Source organism: Scyliorhinus canicula, chromosome 1, assembly GCF_902713615.1.
Source record: "Scyliorhinus canicula chromosome 1, sScyCan1.1, whole genome shotgun sequence".
NCBI classification, from domain to species: domain Eukaryota; kingdom Metazoa; phylum Chordata; class Chondrichthyes; order Carcharhiniformes; family Scyliorhinidae; genus Scyliorhinus; species Scyliorhinus canicula.
Genome location: NC_052146.1, coordinates 287,647,815 through 287,667,063, shown reverse-complemented (window position 1 = coordinate 287,667,063; position 19,249 = coordinate 287,647,815). Strand labels below are relative to the sequence as shown.

At 44.7% G+C, this 19,249-nt stretch overlaps 1 protein-coding gene across 1 annotated transcript in view; it reads right to left on the bottom strand.

The window, feature by feature from the left end:
• Positions 1-19,249, bottom strand: part of ttc27 (tetratricopeptide repeat domain 27) — a 254,749-nt gene that overhangs the window by 43,301 nt on the left and 192,199 nt on the right. Inside the window, exons 15-16 of the mRNA XM_038814813.1 lie at positions 18,918-18,970; positions 17,549-17,714 (exon numbers count right to left, since the gene is read on the bottom strand). Coding sequence (XP_038670741.1) covers positions 17,549-17,714; positions 18,918-18,970 — 219 coding nt within the window. The remainder of the gene's footprint in view (positions 1-17,548; positions 17,715-18,917; positions 18,971-19,249) is intronic.

Genomic DNA, 19,249 nt, shown 5'->3' with positions numbered 1-19,249 from the left:
ATGTCCAAATCCCATGAAGCAATCTGTTTTAAAAAAAATCTATTTGACCGTTTCAGATGCCGTTGCCTCCTTTGTCCTGTATATTTTTCTGCTGAATTAGGTTAAAATGAATTGTACAAACAGAAACCTTTTTTTGACGGATGTGATTGAGGCTCTTGCGCAAATGTTACATTATTGAATTTGAGAATGTGACATGAAGGTCCATTTTGCACCTACGGTAAATGATCGACATCCTTAATTCCTTGCCCTATGCTTTTTGAAGCAAAGGGGGAACGGATTGCAAATGGGGACAGGGAGTTAACTTGGAAGTAGTTGCTGAGTGTACTGTATGCCAAAACAGAGCATCAGTAGAGGCACAGTCACTGACTGAGAGTGATCTAGTTTCAAATGGAGATGTTGAACTCAGCTCCCTGAAGCTGTTATCTCAAAAACTCTTTCAAACTAAACAAGCGTCAGAGCTGAGTTCAGCTGGTAGCACTCTCACTTCTGAGTCATAAGGTTCGGGATCAAGTCACCCTGTTAAACTTGAAGCAATGAAAAGGCTGCCACTACCGACAGTGCTGCATTGTTGACAATGTTCAGGAGATGTTAAACTGAGGTCCCAGGGTTCAACACATATTAAATTTCCCATAGCGTGTCAGTTGGATTGGTTTCTTGGCCAATATTTCAGGGTGAAAATTAACAGAAACCAGGACAAAAGTGGATAAATCAGCAAGAATTTGGTAAAGAGAAATCTTGTTCAGCTAAACTGAGTTTAAAAAAACAATGTAACAAAGAGTGGGTTGACGAAGGTACTGCAATTGATGCGGAGTATATGGGTTGCCAAAAGACATTTTTAAAAGTGCTACATAATAGGCTTCTCAGCAAGCTGAGACTCATGGAATAAAGGTGATACAGGGTGCAAAATTGAACTTTTACAAAACACTGGTTTAACCTCAATTGATGCACAATATGTGGCCAGATTGGAAAAGCTGGAGTTACTCGTAGAGAAGAAAACATTGAGAGGGGATTTGATAAGAGGTGTTCAAAATTATGAGGGGTGTGAAGAGTAGAAAGAGAGGGAAGTTGTTACCATTGGTGGAAGGGTCGAGGACCAGAGGACACAGATCTGAGGCAACTGGCAAAAGATGAGGAGAAAAAACAAACTTATACAGCGAGTTGCTCGGATCTGGGACGCACTGATGTGAGTGCGGTGGAGGCAGATTCAAGCATGGCTTTCAAAAGGGAATTGGATAAGAACTTGAAAGGAAATATTCTGCAGGACCACAGGGAAAAGGATTGGATTGGATTTGTTTACTGTCACATGTACCGAAGTACAGTGAAAAGTATTTTTCTGCGAGCAGCTCAAACAGATCATTAAATACATGAAAAGAAAATACATAATAGGGCAACCCAAGATACACAATGTAAATACATAGACACCGGCATCGGGTGAAGCATACAGGAGTGTAGTATTAATCAGGTCAGTCCATAAGAGGGTCATTTAGGAGTCTGGCAACAGCAGGGAAGAAGCAGTTTTTGAGTCTGTTTGTGCGTGTTCTCAGACTTTTGTATCTCCTGCCCGATGGAAGAAGTTGGAAGAGTGAGTAAGCTGGGTGGGAGGAGTCTTTGATAATGCTGCCCGCTTTCCCACGCAGGGCAGTGAGACTAACTAAATTCCTCTTGTAAGAGCTGGCATGGGCTGAATGGTCTCCTTCTCTGCTGTAACCCCTCTATAATTCTATATTCCTCTCTCTGTTCAATATTCCGACAACTAAACACAGATCAACTCGCAGTGTGGAAAATGGCTACCCCGTTTGTTACCTAACAGGAATCATCATATTCCTAAACTGATTGCATGTGATGTGTCCAAAACCATTTGAGGTAAATAAGAAGTTGTTTACTTTTTGTACTAGCTTCATTCATTAACGATGTAAACCTACATAAAATATATAGCATGGAAATAGATCATTCAGCCCAGCTAGGGGCACACGATTCTCCTTCCATTGCACCAACCGCTTCTTGGCCTCTCAACATTTCTTTTTATTCCTACATGTGGTCTAACCAAAGTATTCAGAGACCAAATGTCCAGATGTGGTCTAACCAAGGTACTTCATGATATCATTAAAGTAAAAACACATAGACATTTCGCACAAAAGGATAAAGGAGTGTTAAAGTTAGCCGATTTTTCAGGTACTTGGTTGTGACACCGCCTTGAAAGATGGCGACCATGAAAAATCCAAAATGCTATGGATGATAACATTTATACAGGAACAGCAGATACCTCGACAGAGAATCGTAGTAGCTTAGAACATTACAGCGCAGTACGGGCCCTTCGGCCCTCGATGTTGCGCCGACCCGTGAAACCCTCTGACTATCTTATATGTCTCTATTAAGTCACCTCTCAGCCTTCTCCTCTCTAACGAAAACAACCTCAAGTCCCTGAGCCTTTCCTCGTAAGACCGTCCCTCCATACCAGGCAACATCCTAGTAAATCTCCTCTGAACCCTTTCCAAAGCTTCCGTATCCTTCCTATAATGTGGTGACCAGAACTGCACGCAGTACTCCAGGTGTGGCCGCACCAGAGTTATGTACAGCTGCAGCATGACCTCGTGGCTCCGAAACTCAATCCCACTACTGATAAAGGCTAGCACACCATATGCCTTCTTAACAGCCCTATTAACCTGGGTGGCAACTTTCAGGGATTTATGTACCTGGATGCCGAGATCTCTCTGTTCATCTACACTACCAAGAATCTTGCCATTAGCCCAGTACTCTGCATTCCTGTTACTCCTTCCAAAGTGAACCACCTCACACTTTTCCGCATTTAACTCCATCTGCCACCTCTCAGCCCAGCTCTGCAGCTTATCTATGTCCTTCTGTAACCTATAACATCCTTCAGCACTATCCACAACTCCACCGACCTTCGTGTCATCTGCAAATTTACTAACCCATCCTTCTACACCCTCTTCCAGGTCATTTATAAAAATGACAAACAGCAGTGGCCCCAAAACAGATCCTTGCGGTACGCCACTAGTAACTGAACTCCAGGATGAACATTTGCCATCAACCACCACCCTCTGTCTTCTTTCAGCTAGCCAATTACTGATCCAAACCACTAAATCACCTTCAATCCCATACTTCCGTATTTTCTGCAATAGCCTACCGTGGGGTACCTTATCAAACGCCTTACTGAAATCCATATACACCACATCAACTGCTTTACCCTCATCCACCTGTTTGGTCACCTTCTCAAAAAACTCAATAAGGTTTGTGAGGCATGACCGTGTTGAGTATTGCTAATCAACTTGTGCTTTTCAAGATGATTATAAACCCTATCTCTTATAACCTTTTCCAACATTTTACCCACAACCAAAGTAAGGCTCACAGGTCTATAATTACCAGGATTGTCTCTACTCCCCTTCTTGAACAAGGGGACAACATTTGCTATCCTCCAGTCTTCCGGCACTATTCCTGTCGACAAAGACGACATAAAGATCAAGGACAAAGGCTCTGCAATCTCCTCCCTGGCTTCCCAGAGAATCCTAGGATAAATTCCATCTGGCCCAGGGGACTTATCTATTTTTACACTTTCCAAAATTGCTAACACCTCCTCCTTGTGAACCTCAATCCCATCTAGCCTGGTCGACTGTACCCGAGTATTCTCCTCGACAACATTGTCTTTCTCCAGTGTAAACACTGACGAAAAATATCCATTTAACGCTTCCCCTATCTCCTCTGATTCCACACACAACTTTCCACTACTATCCTTGATTGGCCCTAATCTTACTCTAGTCATTCTTTTGTTCCTGATATACCTATAGAAAGCCTTAGGGTTTTCATTGATCCTATCCGCCAACGTCTTTTCGTGTCCTCTCCTCGCTCTTCTTAACTCTCCCTTTAGGTCCTTCCTGGCTAACTTGTAACTCTCAAGTGCCCTAACTGAGCCTTCATGTCTCATCCTAACATAAGCCTTCTTCTTACTCTTGACAAGTGCTTCAACTTCCTTAGTAAACCACGGTTCCCTTGCTTGACAACGTCCTTCCTGCCTGACAGGTACATACTTATCAAGGACACGCCGTAGCTGTTCCTTGAAAATGCTCCACATTTCGATTGTACCCATCCCCTGCAGTTTCCTTCCCCATCCTATACATCCTAAATCTTGCCGAATAGCATCATAATTGCCTTTCCCCCAGCTATAATTCTTGCCTTGCGGTATATACCTATCCCTGCCCATCGCTAAAGTAAACATAACCGAATTGTGATCACTATCACCAAAGTGCTCACCTACCTCCAAATCTAACACCTGGCCGGGTTCATTACCCAGTACCAAATCCAATGTGGCATCGTCCTTTGTCACAGCTTATTATGTCACAGCCAAAATTGTACCCATTCATCCTTCAACAAGCAATGCTTTGCTATGAAGCCATCCCAGACAGGAATGAGCACATAATCTACATATCTTTTAAAATAAAATCATTCTTCAAATGTGGGGGGAGTTGGGAGACACTGACAAGGGCGTTTACTGCCCATTTCTCCTGCCTGTTGAATGGTGGCCTTCTTCAAGGACTGTTGCTGTATATATGGTGGAGGAGCATTAAAAAACCAAATATGACACATAGGGAGAGGTTAGGTGAGCGAACCTAAAATTTGGTCAGAGAGGCAGGTTTTAAGGATTGCCTTAAAGGAGGAAAGTGAGGTAGAGAGTTGTAGGGAGGGTATTCCAGAGATCAGGGCTTAAACAACTGAAGGTTGCGGATACCAAGATTAGAGCGATTAAAATGGTGAATATTTAAGTAGCCAGAATTAGGCGAATGCAGACACCTTGAAGTGAAACCTGAGGAGACTGTAGTTCGGGAGAGATGAGCCCATAGACATAGAGGGATGTGAAAACAAGGATTGAGAATTTTATAATCACCACGCTGCTTAATCAGGAGCCAATTTCGGTCAGTGAGCACAAGATAGAAACCATCTGGTAAATTGAAAATCTGGACTTTGAAGTCCACTTCGATTTATTTGCTCAAAGATGAAGTGGGTATACGTTCAGTAGAGTACGGTGTTTGTGGTAAATAATTATGTTTGCAGGCTGGATGTCTCCTATAATTTACAGTCCCGTTATATTATATCTTGCCTGTTTCACTGAATGCCTCAGTCATGTGTAAAGTAGATTGCCTTATGCAGAATATCAACTCTGAATTCCCTTTTGAGGGCTGGGACAGCTTGCAAAGTAATGAATCAATTTTATTGCACAGAACACTGTTTGGAAATATACTCTCCAAGATTGTAATGTTCAAAACTGCAAAAGGTTAAAAGATATGTCGAATATAGCTGGAGCCAATGATTTGCAATTCTCAGAAATCAGTAGATTCATAGCCCGAGGAACTGTTTACATAAAATATAAGAATTTGGGCAATCAACGTGTAGAGGTTTGAGGAATTGCTAAAGGGATGGCACGCCAAGCCAAAATTATTTGATCGAAAATATGGGTTAAAGTCCTGCAGGGCAGGATATCATATTACTATATTCTGGTATATCTGGTATAACATAGGAGGAACTTGACCTCATGATACTCTTGCCCCATTGTAAATTCATCATCTCAGCTACGTACTGCATGTTAGCAGGTTGCTTCCCTACAGGAAGACGAGTTACTCCAGCAAATCTCCTGGTGCCTGCTCGGGGTAGCTCTATTTATGGCCCAGTTACAGATTTCCTGGCTGCTTATCTGCCACACTCAATTTGGGGAATTGGTGCTCACACCTGGTTACTTGAGGCCCATGTGGAAGTGGGGATGGAGGGGGAAACGGTGGAGGGAATGGGAGGTTACCATGTACCAGCAAAGTCCCGTAATACACTTGCGGTAAAATCAGTATCGTGATTGCAACTGTACTTCTTTAAATCCCCATCCTATGCCATTCCATTATTCCTATACCATCCCATCCCTCTAATGCTGTCCTGCACCAATGGCTATTTCCCCCGTCCTCACCATGTTGAATACTCTATATTGCTGCCTCACCATCCTTCTCTCCCGCCCCCAGCCAGGGTAATTTTGCTGTTGGGCTCCCCTTACCCTCTTCCATATTTTTCCCACCACCAAACGCTCCCACCCCGCTACTGCCGCAGAGGGCACCCATCAATTCCACAATCAATGTAGGCGCCTGGAGCTTTTGCTTCCTTTTGGGGGCGGGGACTGCATTTGCTCAGCCTCATTCCTGAAACACCACATGTCAGAGGATGCAAGGAGACCTTGTGGCATAATCGGTGATTAGGGGCTGTTGAGAAAAAGGAACAAACACCGTGCCTAACCGGACCCAGAGGAGAGAGAGTCAGCAACTCCTGTAGCCACCTGGGTTGGCCACTTCCCGATTCCAAAATGGAGGCTCGCAAAGAATGCAGGGAAAATTGGCCAGCCACAGGAAAACAAGCAGGTGCAAGGTTTCCTGTGTATTAAGACTTGCAGAACCCAGACAGAACCAAAACCAATAGCCATCTACATACTAATGAGCAATCCCCAGGAACAATTAGAAACATTGAAGCGATCGGGACCAAGCAAGATGCCAGCGGGAGCCAGGACAAAGGCAGGCCAACGTCACATAGGAACCGCCCAGCGATCAGGGAACAGCTCCAGTATTGGATAAATCGATAGAATCGATTGGGACATGGTCCAATTAATTGGGACCGGGTCCGGGGTCCGCCCACAAGGGCGCAAAACCCCTGGGGACTATAGAGTCCCCAAGTTCAGTTCACTCTCTTGGCAGTTTTCTCTTGGCAGCTCTCAAAGAACTCTTGACCGTGACTCTCAGCGAGGAGAGACCTGCCTAGCAGCTGCACCAACCAAGTAAGTCTCCAGTCAACGCACGCTACGAGATAGGCGTTCCTAGCTACTATTCCATACCAGCTTGAAGCCAGCAGAATTAGAACCGGACAAAGGCCATTGTTCCTCTGACCTGGTGGGCCATTCGAAAGCTAAGTATAGGCCTTTTGTAGCAGTGATAGTTTAGTAAGTAGAATTTGTGCATGAGTAGAGATTGACTGTGTGTATAATAAATGTGTTTTGATTTGAAACTTACTAACTGGTGTATTGAGTTATTCATCAGCACTTGGCTTTGAACCTCGTGGTGGTATCAGAAAGATACCTGGCGACTCCAGAGCAAAGGTTATTAAAACAGAGCAATGAAAGATAAAGCAACACTTAGCAACACTCCCCTAACTGTACCCTGGGGGAAACAGAGAGGGAGTGTCAGCACCTTCCCTAACTGTCTCCCGGGGAGAGAGTCAGCAATTCGCCAGACTGTACCTAGGGGGAAAGAGAGGGGGAGTGTCAGCAGCTCCTCTGACTGTCTCCCGGGTAGAGAGTCAGCAATTCCCCTGATTGTAGCCCATGGAGAGTCAGTACCTCTCACGTTTATCCCAGGGAGAGAGTCGGTGCCCCCCCTGACTATACTTCAAGGAGAGGGAGAGAGAGAGAGAGAGAGAGAGAGAGGGAGAGAGGGAGAGAAAGGGAGTGAGTCAGTGCCTCCCCTGACTATACTTCAAGGAGGGGGAGAGGCAGAGAGAGAGAGAGGGAGAGAGTAAGAGAGAGAGAGAGAGAGAGGGGGAGAGAGGAAGGGAGTGAGTCAGTGCCTCCCCTGACTATATTCCAAGGAGACAGAAAGGGACGGAGAGAGAGAGAGAGAGTCAGCACCACCCCTGACTGTACCCCAGGGAGAGAGTCAGTATTTCTCACACCCATATCCCAGGAAGAGAGAGTCAGTGTCTCCCCTGACTATATGCCAAGGAGAGGGGGAGAGGGGGAGAGGGATGGAGGGGGAGAGGGAGAGAAAACAAACCACCCCTGACTGTACCCCAGGGGGAGAGTCAGTACCTCTCACACATATCAGAGAGGGAGAGTCAGGGCCACCCCTGACTGTACCCCAGGGGGAGAGTCAGTACCTCTCACACATATCCGAGAGGGAGAGCCAGCGCCACCCCTGACTGTACCCCAGAGAGAGAGTCAGTATTTCTCACACCCATATCCCAGGAAGAGAGAGTCAGTGTCTCCCCTGACTATATGCCAAGGAGAGGGGGTGAGGGATGGAGGGGGAGAGGGAGGGGGAGAGGGATGGAGGGGGAGAGGGAGGGGGAGAGGGATGGAGGGGGAGAGGGATGGAGGGGGAGAGGGAGGAAGAGAGGGAGAGAAAACAAACCACCCCTGACTGTACCCCAGGGACAGAGTCAGTACCTCTCACACATATCCGAGAGGGAGAGTCAGGGCCACCCCTGACTGTACCCCAGAGAGAGAGAGAGAGAGAGAGAGAGAGAGAGAGAGAGAGTCAGGGCCACCCCTGACTGTACCCCAGGGGGAGAGTCAGTACCTCTCACACATATCCGAGAGGGAGAGCCAGCGCCACCCCTGACTGTACCCCACAGAGAGAGAGAGAGAGAGAGAGAGAGAGACAGTGAGAGAGGAAGGGAGTGAGTCAGTGCCTCCCCTGACTATATTCCAAGGAGACAGAAAGGGAGGGAGAGAGCGAGAGAGTCAGCACCACCCCTGACTGTACCCCAGGGAGAGAGTCAGTATTTCTCACACCCATATCCCAGGAAGAGAGAGTCAGTGTCTCCCCTGACTATATGCCAAGGAGAGGGGGAGAGGGATGGAGGGGGGGGGAGGGAGGGAGAGAGGGAGAGAAAACAAACCACCCCTGACTGTACCCCAGGGACAGAGTCAGTACCTCTAACACATCCGAGAGGGAGAGTCAGGGCCACCCCTGACTGTACCCCAGAGAGAGAGAGAGAGAGAGAGAGAGAGAGAGAGAGACAGAGAGAGAGAGAGAGAGTCAGGGCCACCCCTGACTGTACCCCAGGGGGAGAGTCAGTACCTCTCACACATATCCGAGAGGGAGAGCCAGCGCCACCCCTGACTGTACCCCAGAGAGAGAGAGAGAGAGAGTCAGGGCCACCCGTGACTGTACCCCAGAGAGAGAGAGAGAGAGAGAGAGAGAGAGAGAGAGAGAGAGAGAGAGAGTCAGGGCCACCCCTGACTGTACCCCAGGGGGAGAGTCAGTACCTCTCACACATATCCGAGAGGGAGAGCCAGCGCCACCCCTGACTGTACCCCAGAGAGAGAGAGAGAGAGAGTCAGGGCCACCCCTGACTATACCCCAGGGGGCGAGCCAGTACCTCTCACACATATCAGAGAGGGAGAGTCAGCGCCACCCCTGACTGTAGCCCATGGAGAGAATCAGTACCTCTCACACACATATCCCAGGAAGAGAGTCAGTGCCTCCCAGACTATATTCAGCACATCGTCTCAAGAAGCAAGTCTCAAGAGGCAATGTTATCTAATTGAATGCCAATCTAATTAATAGAAGTCCCATGTTGAACATCAAAATGGTAGAATGTTCTTTAAAGAGCCTTAATTCCTAAATATTCACTGATGACTGAATTGCTTAATCTGAAGTTGTGTTTGTACCTGCTCTGCTTGAACTTAGACTCTGTCTTCTCACCGTTCACAATGTCAAATCCAAGTCCCTTATCTCGGTGTTAGATTCACAAACTCATGACAAATTGATCTACAATTCAACCGAAGGGATAAGGGATCCAGATTTAGCGGAGTAAATGCCAAGACCTGATTCTCTGATGCCAGGACTCTATGAAGCCAAGCTGAAGTAGCTTTAACTGTATGCAATTATGAGCCAATGGCTATACTGCAAATATGCAGGTTTTATTAGGGAACAGAAAGCTTTGAGCTTTTGTGAGGGAAAAAAAGTAACTTTTTTCCCAAAGATTGTGACATTTCTATCATAAGATTTAACTCATTTTTCCTTCACAAGATATTTTCTTTCCATACCAGTTAAGATCACCCTGACATTCTATTTCCAGGCCAAGATAAATTTAACTCTCAGCAAACTACCTGTGTTGACGAACACTATTCTGACTGTGGTTGAGGACAGTAAACCTGCTTCAAGGTCTCTACCACTGCCAGCCTTCAACTGATTGTTAGGAGTTACACAACAGTGACCCAGGTGCCACAGACTCTCTTTCTTCACCCGGGTTAAATTCTCACTCTCTAGATCTTCCTCTTATCCCTCCTATTTATTTTCTTAAAATGTATTTTTATGCCAATTTTCAACATTTTACGAGAAGAAAAAACACACCCAACATATTAAACACAAGAAAAGACCCTCCCCCCACCATAACAGTTCTCCAAAATGCAAAATGAACAAACCCAACCCTTGTGGAACACATCACTCGCCCCCTTAGGGCAAATTCCACTTTTTCCAAGGCTAAAAACTCCATTAGGTCCCCCTGCATCACCGAGGCACAGGGTGGAGAATTTGACCTCCGCCCCAACAGGACCTACCTGCAAGCGACCAGCGAGGTAAAGGCAAAATGTCTGCCCCTGCACTCGTCCACAACTCTGGCAGGTCGGATTCCCTGAACATGGCCTCCAGTGCACCGGGCGCCACATCTACATACAGAATGCCCGAAATGGTGCCGCGATGGCCCCCCCGCCCCACTGACAGCTCCTCCTTCAACAACGAAGAGGCAGGCGCTCTCGGAAAGGTCGGAAAAACCTTCTTCGCAAAGACCGCCACCTGCATGTACCGAAAACTCTCCTCCCGTGCCAGTCCAATCTTCTCAATCAACTCCTCCAAGCTCGCAAACTGCCCTCCCAGAAACAGATCCTTCACCTCCCTTATCACCCTCTCCTCCCATTTCCGGAATCTCGCATCCTGGCTCGAATCCGTAATTCCCCTTGATCGGCATCACCCTCGACTCCATTCCCACCCTAAAGTCTTGCCGGAATTGCCTCCAAATCTTCAGAGTGGCCACCACTACTGGACTTCCCAAATACTTTGCTGCAGCCAACGGATGTGTGGCCGTCGCCAGCCTCCGCAACCCCAACTCTCTACATGAACCCGCCTCTATCCTTACCCACAAAGCCTCCAACTCCTTATTCCAACCCTGCATCTCTTCCACATTCGCTGCTCAGTAACAATACATCAAATACGGGAGGCCTAAACCCCCTCTCCCAACTGCTGTCCCCTCTGCAGTAACACCTTCCTTATCCTGGCCACCTACCCCACCCAGACGAACGAGGAAATCACCCAATCCAGCCCCTTGAAAAACGTCTGGACAAAAAGACCAGCAGGCGCTGAAATAAAAACTAACTGCGGCAAAATGTTCATCTTCACTGCCTGCACCTAGCCTGCCAACGACAGAGGAAGGTTATTCCACCTCGACAGTGCTTTCACCCTCCCCACCAAGCTTGAAAACTGCAATTTCCAAAGACCTGCCCAATCTCTCTTCCCTTTTATATCGGTTCCCCCTCTCCCCTCTTTTCGTCAACTCAACCAAAACCACACTAACAGCCCGTGGCGCAATTTAGCGTATTCCTTAAATTCATAACAACCAGACCCAAAACGTAAACTTTCCACATCACTGTTTTGCAAAGGTTGCCAATACAGAAAAAGTGTGTGTCCTGCATTCTGAAAGGTGCACGCGGAATGTGGCACTCCCAGAAAAAAAACTTTCCTTTGGGTCTTCCATGCTGTCTTCCTCTTCCAACATCTACCTGTAACTCCCGTGAAGAGGCAGAGATGGATTGCCACTCCGCTCCTAGTTACTTAACAGAAAATTTCTCGCCCGACCTTTCAACTTGGGGCTGGATGAGAAAGGGGCAGTGCAGCAGGCTCCCAAGGCCTTATGTCTAGAGCAGCTGAGTTGGAGGTCAGGAAGACGGGCTGCCGTAAAGCAGGGGGTTGTTGGGAGTTAGGGAGGGCAGTCAGGGGGAGTGGGGAGGGTAGTTGGCAAGTTGAGAAGTAGTCACATGGAATCGCTACTATAGTTGCCCAGAAGTTAGAAGTGGTTTTAATTTTTCAACTTTTTCTGGTAACTATTACTGTAAGAGTTGGAGTTTGTGATTTAAATCACATTATTGGATGGTTCCCAGTGCAGTCCTTACCCCGATTAGAGTGAATTGCTCCTTCGATCTCCCAGCTGTGTGTTCAGTACCCACCGTGAGACACTAACAATCAAAGCCAGACTTTGCCAATTCTACACAGAATCACCACCATTTGCATTCTAATTAGGTTGGCACACAAAAGGATAGATTCACCAACACGCTTAGACATTAATTGTACAAGGGTCTTGAACATGTATGAGTATATTATTTTCGTTCTCCACTTTCTGAACAAAAGAGTGACATGAATGGAAAGATGGATTTAGTACTTCCAGATAATGGATGCAATGGAATTTCATGTCTGGAACAAATTTCCATTTATCGCGGAGTTATATTGGCATTTTATAAAGACATGAATGCAAAACATATTGGAGCAGTAGACGCTATAAATACTCTGCTGTTTGAATTAATGTTTTTTTAAAAGCAGGCTTGTCCAACCATTTTTCTTTTGGGGGGGGGGGGGGGGGGGACACATTTGCATATTTTTCTCACAAGCAAATTTCAGAAAGATAAGGTAATTTCACAACGATAAACTGAGTTTCAAAGAAAGTTTGAGGTTTAAGGAGAGAAACAACTGTTCAGCAAAAGTACAGCAATGTCATAGTAATAAACTGTTAAGTTAAAAAAGAGTAAGTGATAAAAATGACCAGAGTGTGAGAAGGCCAGTGTATGTGAACACTTCTTTGAAGAATCTTCAAATTCACTTTCTGGCATATTTTGAACTAAGGGTCTGCAGGCCACATTTTGGAGAAGCCTGTTTTAAAGCACCCATTCAAGTTAAACAAGTTATCATGCTGGGCAAACATTTCCAGGTAGCCCTCATTAGACTGACTATCACCTTCCTATTTAAAGCCTTCCTTCCCATCAGCTTTATTGACTTCACCAAGGCCTTCATCGACCTTCACTCTTCATATCACATCCCGTCAAGGATCGTTGCAGTCATCGAGAAGATCCAAGAGAATTTTAGATGCTGTTTTAGGAAACAGGATGGTCACAATGACGGTCTAGGATCAGGCAAGGTTGTATCCTTGCCCCTCTTTCTCTTTGTTGTCACCTATTAAGTCAGCAAGGATGATCTTGGATTGAAATGGATCAATGATGGCCAATGTACAGGTTTGAACCTTCGTCAATGACATCAGTGTCCTGTCAGACTGCAACAGCTCATCAACTCAAACAACAATATGGCTGAGGGGAAGTCAGAGTCAATCATAAGAGCCAAGAAAACAAGAAAGTGTGCTGATGGGAAACCACCAACAAATAACAGATGTTTATGTAAATCAAAACAAAGTTGACATCGCAGACTGTTTTGCTTACTTGGGCAGTCCCATTAATATCCAGAGAGCCATACACAGAGCTCCATACAAGAATAGGCAAAGCATAATCATATTTCAACCAAACTAAAATACATTTGGAACAGTAATATTTCTATCAAAACAAAGCTTAGCACCTACAACACAAATATGCTCTTCAATCTCCTAAGTGGTTGCAAAATCTGGGACCTAAAAATCCACCATAAACTGGATGCTTTTGGCATCATAACTCTGAAGGATTCCAAGCATACACTGGTGACATTTTATACCCAGCACCAAAAGAAGAAAGAGCTTAGAACAGCCCCCAGTTTCATTCATCACCTGTAAAAGACAGCTCAGCTGATTTGGCCACATCACCTGGTTTCCATCATCATGGTCTACCTCCCAGGTCTTGCTGCTTCTGAAGGAAGAAGAGGACTGTGACCCAAGATTAACTGGGACCAGACTGTCCGTAGAAATCTCCAGCTGGTTAACAGATACTCGAGCGACACAAGAACACTCACCATGGACAGAAGAGAATGGATTACTTTGTCTGCCTCACATGTTTCTATAGAGGGGTGCGACCAAGTCAAAGTCTAAGATTCCATTGCCCACACTACAATGCACTCACCTGATGTGAAGGAGCTGCGCTCTGAAAGCTAGTGACTCCAAACAAACCTGTTGGACTTTAACCTGGTGTTGTAAAACTTCTTACAATGGAGGGAATGGTGCTTTGCAAGAGCAGGAGTATCGCAACAAGCAAAGCACAATTCCGGCTGGAATGGGGGATGTGTTTCTTCTTAAGGACAGGGAGACTAGTTTGGGCAGTTTCTTGTGCCCTCCCCTATAGCAAGTTTGGTGATGGGGAGTATTTAATCAGAGTGGTGGGAGGGGTCCACGCCACCTTCTCATCTCCACCTCGATTACGTCTGGGGCAGGAAGACCTATGGACGACCTTCTCACCCTGCCGCCAATCAAGGCCCAACAGGATTCACTCTGGAATGAACCACTAAATAAATAAGTTGTACCTTCAAGCTTAAAGGGTCACGTTTTTCATTTCCTTGTAAATCTGAAGACCAGATCCTCTGACTTAATTGGAATAGTGCAGTAGGCAAATTCATAATTTACATTCATCCTTCTACAACATTGAAGCTCAATCTTTTAAATAAAGCCAAAGATATTTCAGACCTCATGCCCTTGCATCTTGAATCCTTTGCCTTCTGTCTCTGCGAATTCTTTCAATTTTCACACCAGCAGTTCCCAGTGCCTCACACTGATGCATAAACTCAATAATGTTTCCTTCTTAGCTGGTATTTACTCTGTCCACACTGTGTTTTGTTAATCAAGGGTCAGAGTGAACATGTTGTAAAAATGCCAGTAAGGAAAACATTACTTCCATGAACGGTGCCGAACATTTGTGACCCCTGACAGACAGGACTGCAGGTCAATACATTGAAACGTCCCGAAAGAAAGGCAATTTTGCCCACTAAGAAACAGGAGGTGACTAATTAGTGACCGGATTCAAAGCAGAGTCTTAAAACAGTTTAATCTCATAATTAGAGATTTCCAGATCAGCCATAATACTTATCTTGTGTTTTTGCTTGGACATTCAAAGAAGTTTAGGCTTCACATGGATGCAATATGTGGTATAATTCAACTGTGATTTTGTGCAAATGATATTTAGGGTATGTGGCTTGAGATCAGCAGGTGCATTCCAATTGTCACTGGCGCAAAACGACTTATTCAGAGTTGAATTTGTCTGGTTGGAAACCTTTGCAAAGTCATGCGTAAACTTTTTATTCCAATGTGAGCTAGCATTAAAAGGTTAACTGGCATTTGGACACAGGTGAATAGACGTCAGCTTACATGCAACTCAATGGAGTCAGTGGCGGATCATGGGTCTGCAAATCCATTTGCCCGACTGAGGCATCAAATGTAGTGTAACATTTCCAGAATTAGTTACTGAAGAAAAGTCAGGGATGCTTCTACTTCTGTTCTTCTGGACCTATCCTCCTTGTTTGTACAGACATCATAAGCAACCTGGCCTGGGTTCAAACTGCTCACGGCCCATCAAACCGAGTTCCAAACAGAGACCTGGATATCACTCTAATCTGTTTAATTTCCTTCCGTGTGCTATTTTAAGTGCACAGTTAACTTGCTGCATAGATGCCTTTATATGCTACTTGATAAGAATCCGTAACACAGTGCGTTGAAATAAACGCACAAAGTTCATTTAGTTAATAATTAGTTCTCCGTCAGAACATTTCTTATTCTTATGGTGGTGTGGTGTTGGTGGAGAGAGTATTTTGTTTTATACTCATCTCTAGAAGCCTGCGCTGAACCAGGAATAACAAAGATGAACTAGGCCAAGCCAAATTACACTGATATCGGGAATTGGCTCAGATTTGTGCTCATCCCTAGAATGTATATACTCGGTGCCAGAAATTGTCTAGACATACAAAGTCTGAGGTAAACATGTCCCCAGCCCCCCCTCTCCCCAGCCCCTGGCCCAAAAGTCAGACATTACTTCAGAAACTCGGAGGATCAGTTGATAAAATTAAGGCACTAAAATTAATTTTGAGTTCTTAAAAATCGAGGCCAGGATCTGAAAGGGGGAGGGGGGGTGGGAGAGAGAGCTGCAAATCCACCTGTGTTGCAGCTGCTCAGTGGCGATGAAAAACAACTTTATTTGGTGTTTATTTAAAAAAAGATATTTTCCAGTAACATCATCCCACATTTCCATGTTTATCTAAAGAACATTTCCTTGTCTGCCTCCTCCGTCTACCTGACGCTTCAAGCAGGATTTTCCAATAGGTTCACCGTGTGCTCAAGAGCAACCTTTCTGACTGGCTCAGTGCCTCTGTTGTACTTGAATGTTTTTCTTCATGAATGACAGTATGCGCACAATCTGTGTGATAAGGTTGACAAGAAAGTCCCCCACACCTTTTTCATTTGCCTGCACGATTTAAAAAAATGTGCTATTTTATTTGAAACCGTGAAAATTTAATAATTTCTCATCTTTCTTGATTGTGCCGCCCAACAGTCATGGTGATAAATTCACAGTCAAATGCTTTGCGGGTTTCAGTAGCCCCAAGTTTAAAAAAAACATTCAAAGGCAGACATTAGAAACATGAGCATCGGTGGACCATTTGGCCCTTTGAGCCTCCTCCACCATCCAATATTGATCTTGGCTGATTTTTTACTTGAACTCGACTTCCCTGCTCACTCTGCACATCTTTTGATTACCCGACACAAAAAAAAATCAGTCCATTCCAGCCTTGGATCTATTCAATAAGCATCCACAAACCTTTGGGGTAGAGACCTCCATGGATTTGCCACCCTTTGCGAGAAGAAATATCTCCTCGCCCCAGCCCTAAATGATTAGATCTTATCCTGAAACTGTGTCTTCACGTTCTGGAATCTGTAGCCAGGGCAAACCAGAGGACATGATGTCTACCCTTTCAAGTCCCTTCATATTCTTGTATGCTTCAATGAGAACATCAGGCATTCTTTTAAACTCCAGATAGTATATAGGCCCAACTTACTCATCATCAGACAACACTCTCATTCCAGGAACCAATCTAGTGAACTTTTCTGCATCGCTTTCAATGCAACTATATCCTTCCTTAAATATGGAGACCAAAACTAGACTTACTGTTCCAGTTGTGGTCTCACCAAAGCCCTGTACAACTGCAGTGAGACTTCCTTATTCTTGTACTCCAACCACCATGCTGACATGCCATTTTCTTTCCCAAATGCTTGTTGTACCAGCATGCTAACTTGTGTTCCTTGTATGAGTACACCAATGTTCCTCTTGTTTAAACATCAACATTTTCAAGTTTATACCGTTTTTAAAAAAAAATCTATTTTTTTCACTTCCCAGAGAAATGAAACTTGATTATTGTTGAAAAAGAGACATCCTGTCGAAGCTTTTTGTCTTACTCTCATCAGGACAAATTTGTACGAATACCAACTTTCAAAGGGAATAACATTTTATACTCTTCTCATGCAGTATAAATTGTTCCTTTTCAAATTTGATATTCTTGCAAATCTGTACTGATGAGTGCAAGATGTAAAGCTTTGACAGCATGTCACTTTTTCTTCAGCAAAAGTGAATAACTTCCCCACATTGTATCCATCTGCCACCTTGTTGCCTATTCACATAACCTGATTATTTCTCTTTGGAGTGTCTTTGTATCCGAATGCGATGCAAGTGTAAAAATCGCAGAAAGAACTGATAACTGAAAAGTTGAAGTATTAACAGAACCATTGCAGAGAAAGCTCAGCTACGTGACTGAAAGATCAGAAAACATAACATAAGACAACATAAAAGCCCCACCTGAACATCTCTGTACTTGTCTTTCAAATCCATGAGTCGATGGTATGCCTTAATGGCATCATTGAACTCGCCAACATCAATGCAGGTAAGAATGTAATTCTCCCAGATTTGCCAATGTTCATAATTACATTTAATGGCTTCCTGGAGTGATCGCAATGCTTTCCTTCTGTAATACAGAGTTGTACAACAAATCAATCATGCCTCCTTGATATTATGGATCCTCTGCATTACACCCTTGCACTAAATTTGACTGACCAAAGGGATGAAGTGAGAAAAAATAGTTCCCCTGCACCTGACTATTGTTAGCTAACACTACAAAGAAAGACTTTCTTACTCTTTGTAACAAAGGATTAGAAAATATTTTGCTTCATTACAGCAAGTACATTTTAAAAATACAAGTGTGCAAATATTGATTGGGTTTTGTGCAGCAAGAACTGCCCCATGGGTTTCAGCAGTAAAAAGGCCTTAATTCTTCAATAGACCTTTGGTCAATGACCTCTGCCCATGACACTCAAAGGCATATAATGTTGTTGTACCGTGCTGAATCAATACTGTAGAAAAGATAGGAGCAAAGATCAATCTATTTGGAATAGTATGGTGGCACAGTGATTAGCACTGCTGCCTCACAGCGCCAGGGACCTGGGTTCGATTCCGACCTCGGGTCACTGTCTGTGTGGAGTTTGCACATTCTCCCCATGTCTGCTTGGGTTTCCTCCGGGTGCTCCAGATTCTTCCCACTGTCCAAAGATGTGCAGGTTAGGTGGATTGGCTATGTTAAATTGCTTCTTAGGGTGGGGTTGCAGGAATAGGGCAGGGGATTGGGCTTGGGTAGGGTGGTCTTTCGAAGGGTCGGTGCAGTCTCGATGGGCCGAATAACCTCCTTCTTCACTGTAGGGATTCTATGATTCTATTTAATAATTTTATGTATGTACATTTACCAAGATTTTCCAAAGTAAAATCTTTTCTCCTCCTAGAATTTAAAGTGCCCAATTCTTTTTTTCCCCAGTTAAGAGCCAATTTAGCGTGGCCAATCCACCTACCCTGCACATCTTTGTGTAGTGGGGGTGAGACCCACGCAGACACGGGGAGAATGTGCAAACTCCACACGGGCAGTGACCCGAAGCCGGGATCGAACCTGGGTCCTTGGCACCATGAGGCAGTAGTGCTATTGTCTGAGAAGGCCTATTTGTCACAGCAATCCTGTATGAAATATATTTGCTTCAATATATGTTCTTAAGTAGACAGTCAGAAACACTCAAAAGTGTTCTGCATTAAGCATAACATAATTAAAAACTTTAATAATTCCTTTATTAGTCAAACTGATGTCCGTCTGGTCTCACATTAACCAGGATGCATTTAAATTACTTACTTTTCCTTTAATCGGATATACGCTGTTGATAGATTGTTCCAAGCTTCTGCATTCTGAAAAACAGAAACACGTAAATGAAACCATATCTTCAACTGATATCAACCAGAGGCAAAGGTTTCATATCTACCCAAGGACAGGGCGGCACAGTGGTTATCACTGCTGCCTCATGACACTGAGGACCTGGGTTTGATTCCCGGGTCTCACCCTCACAACCTAAAAGATTTGCAGAGTACATGGATTAACCATAAGACCATGAGACATAGGAGCAGAATTAGGCCACTCAGCCCATCGAGTCTGCTCCGTCATTCAATCATGGCTGATATTTTCTCATC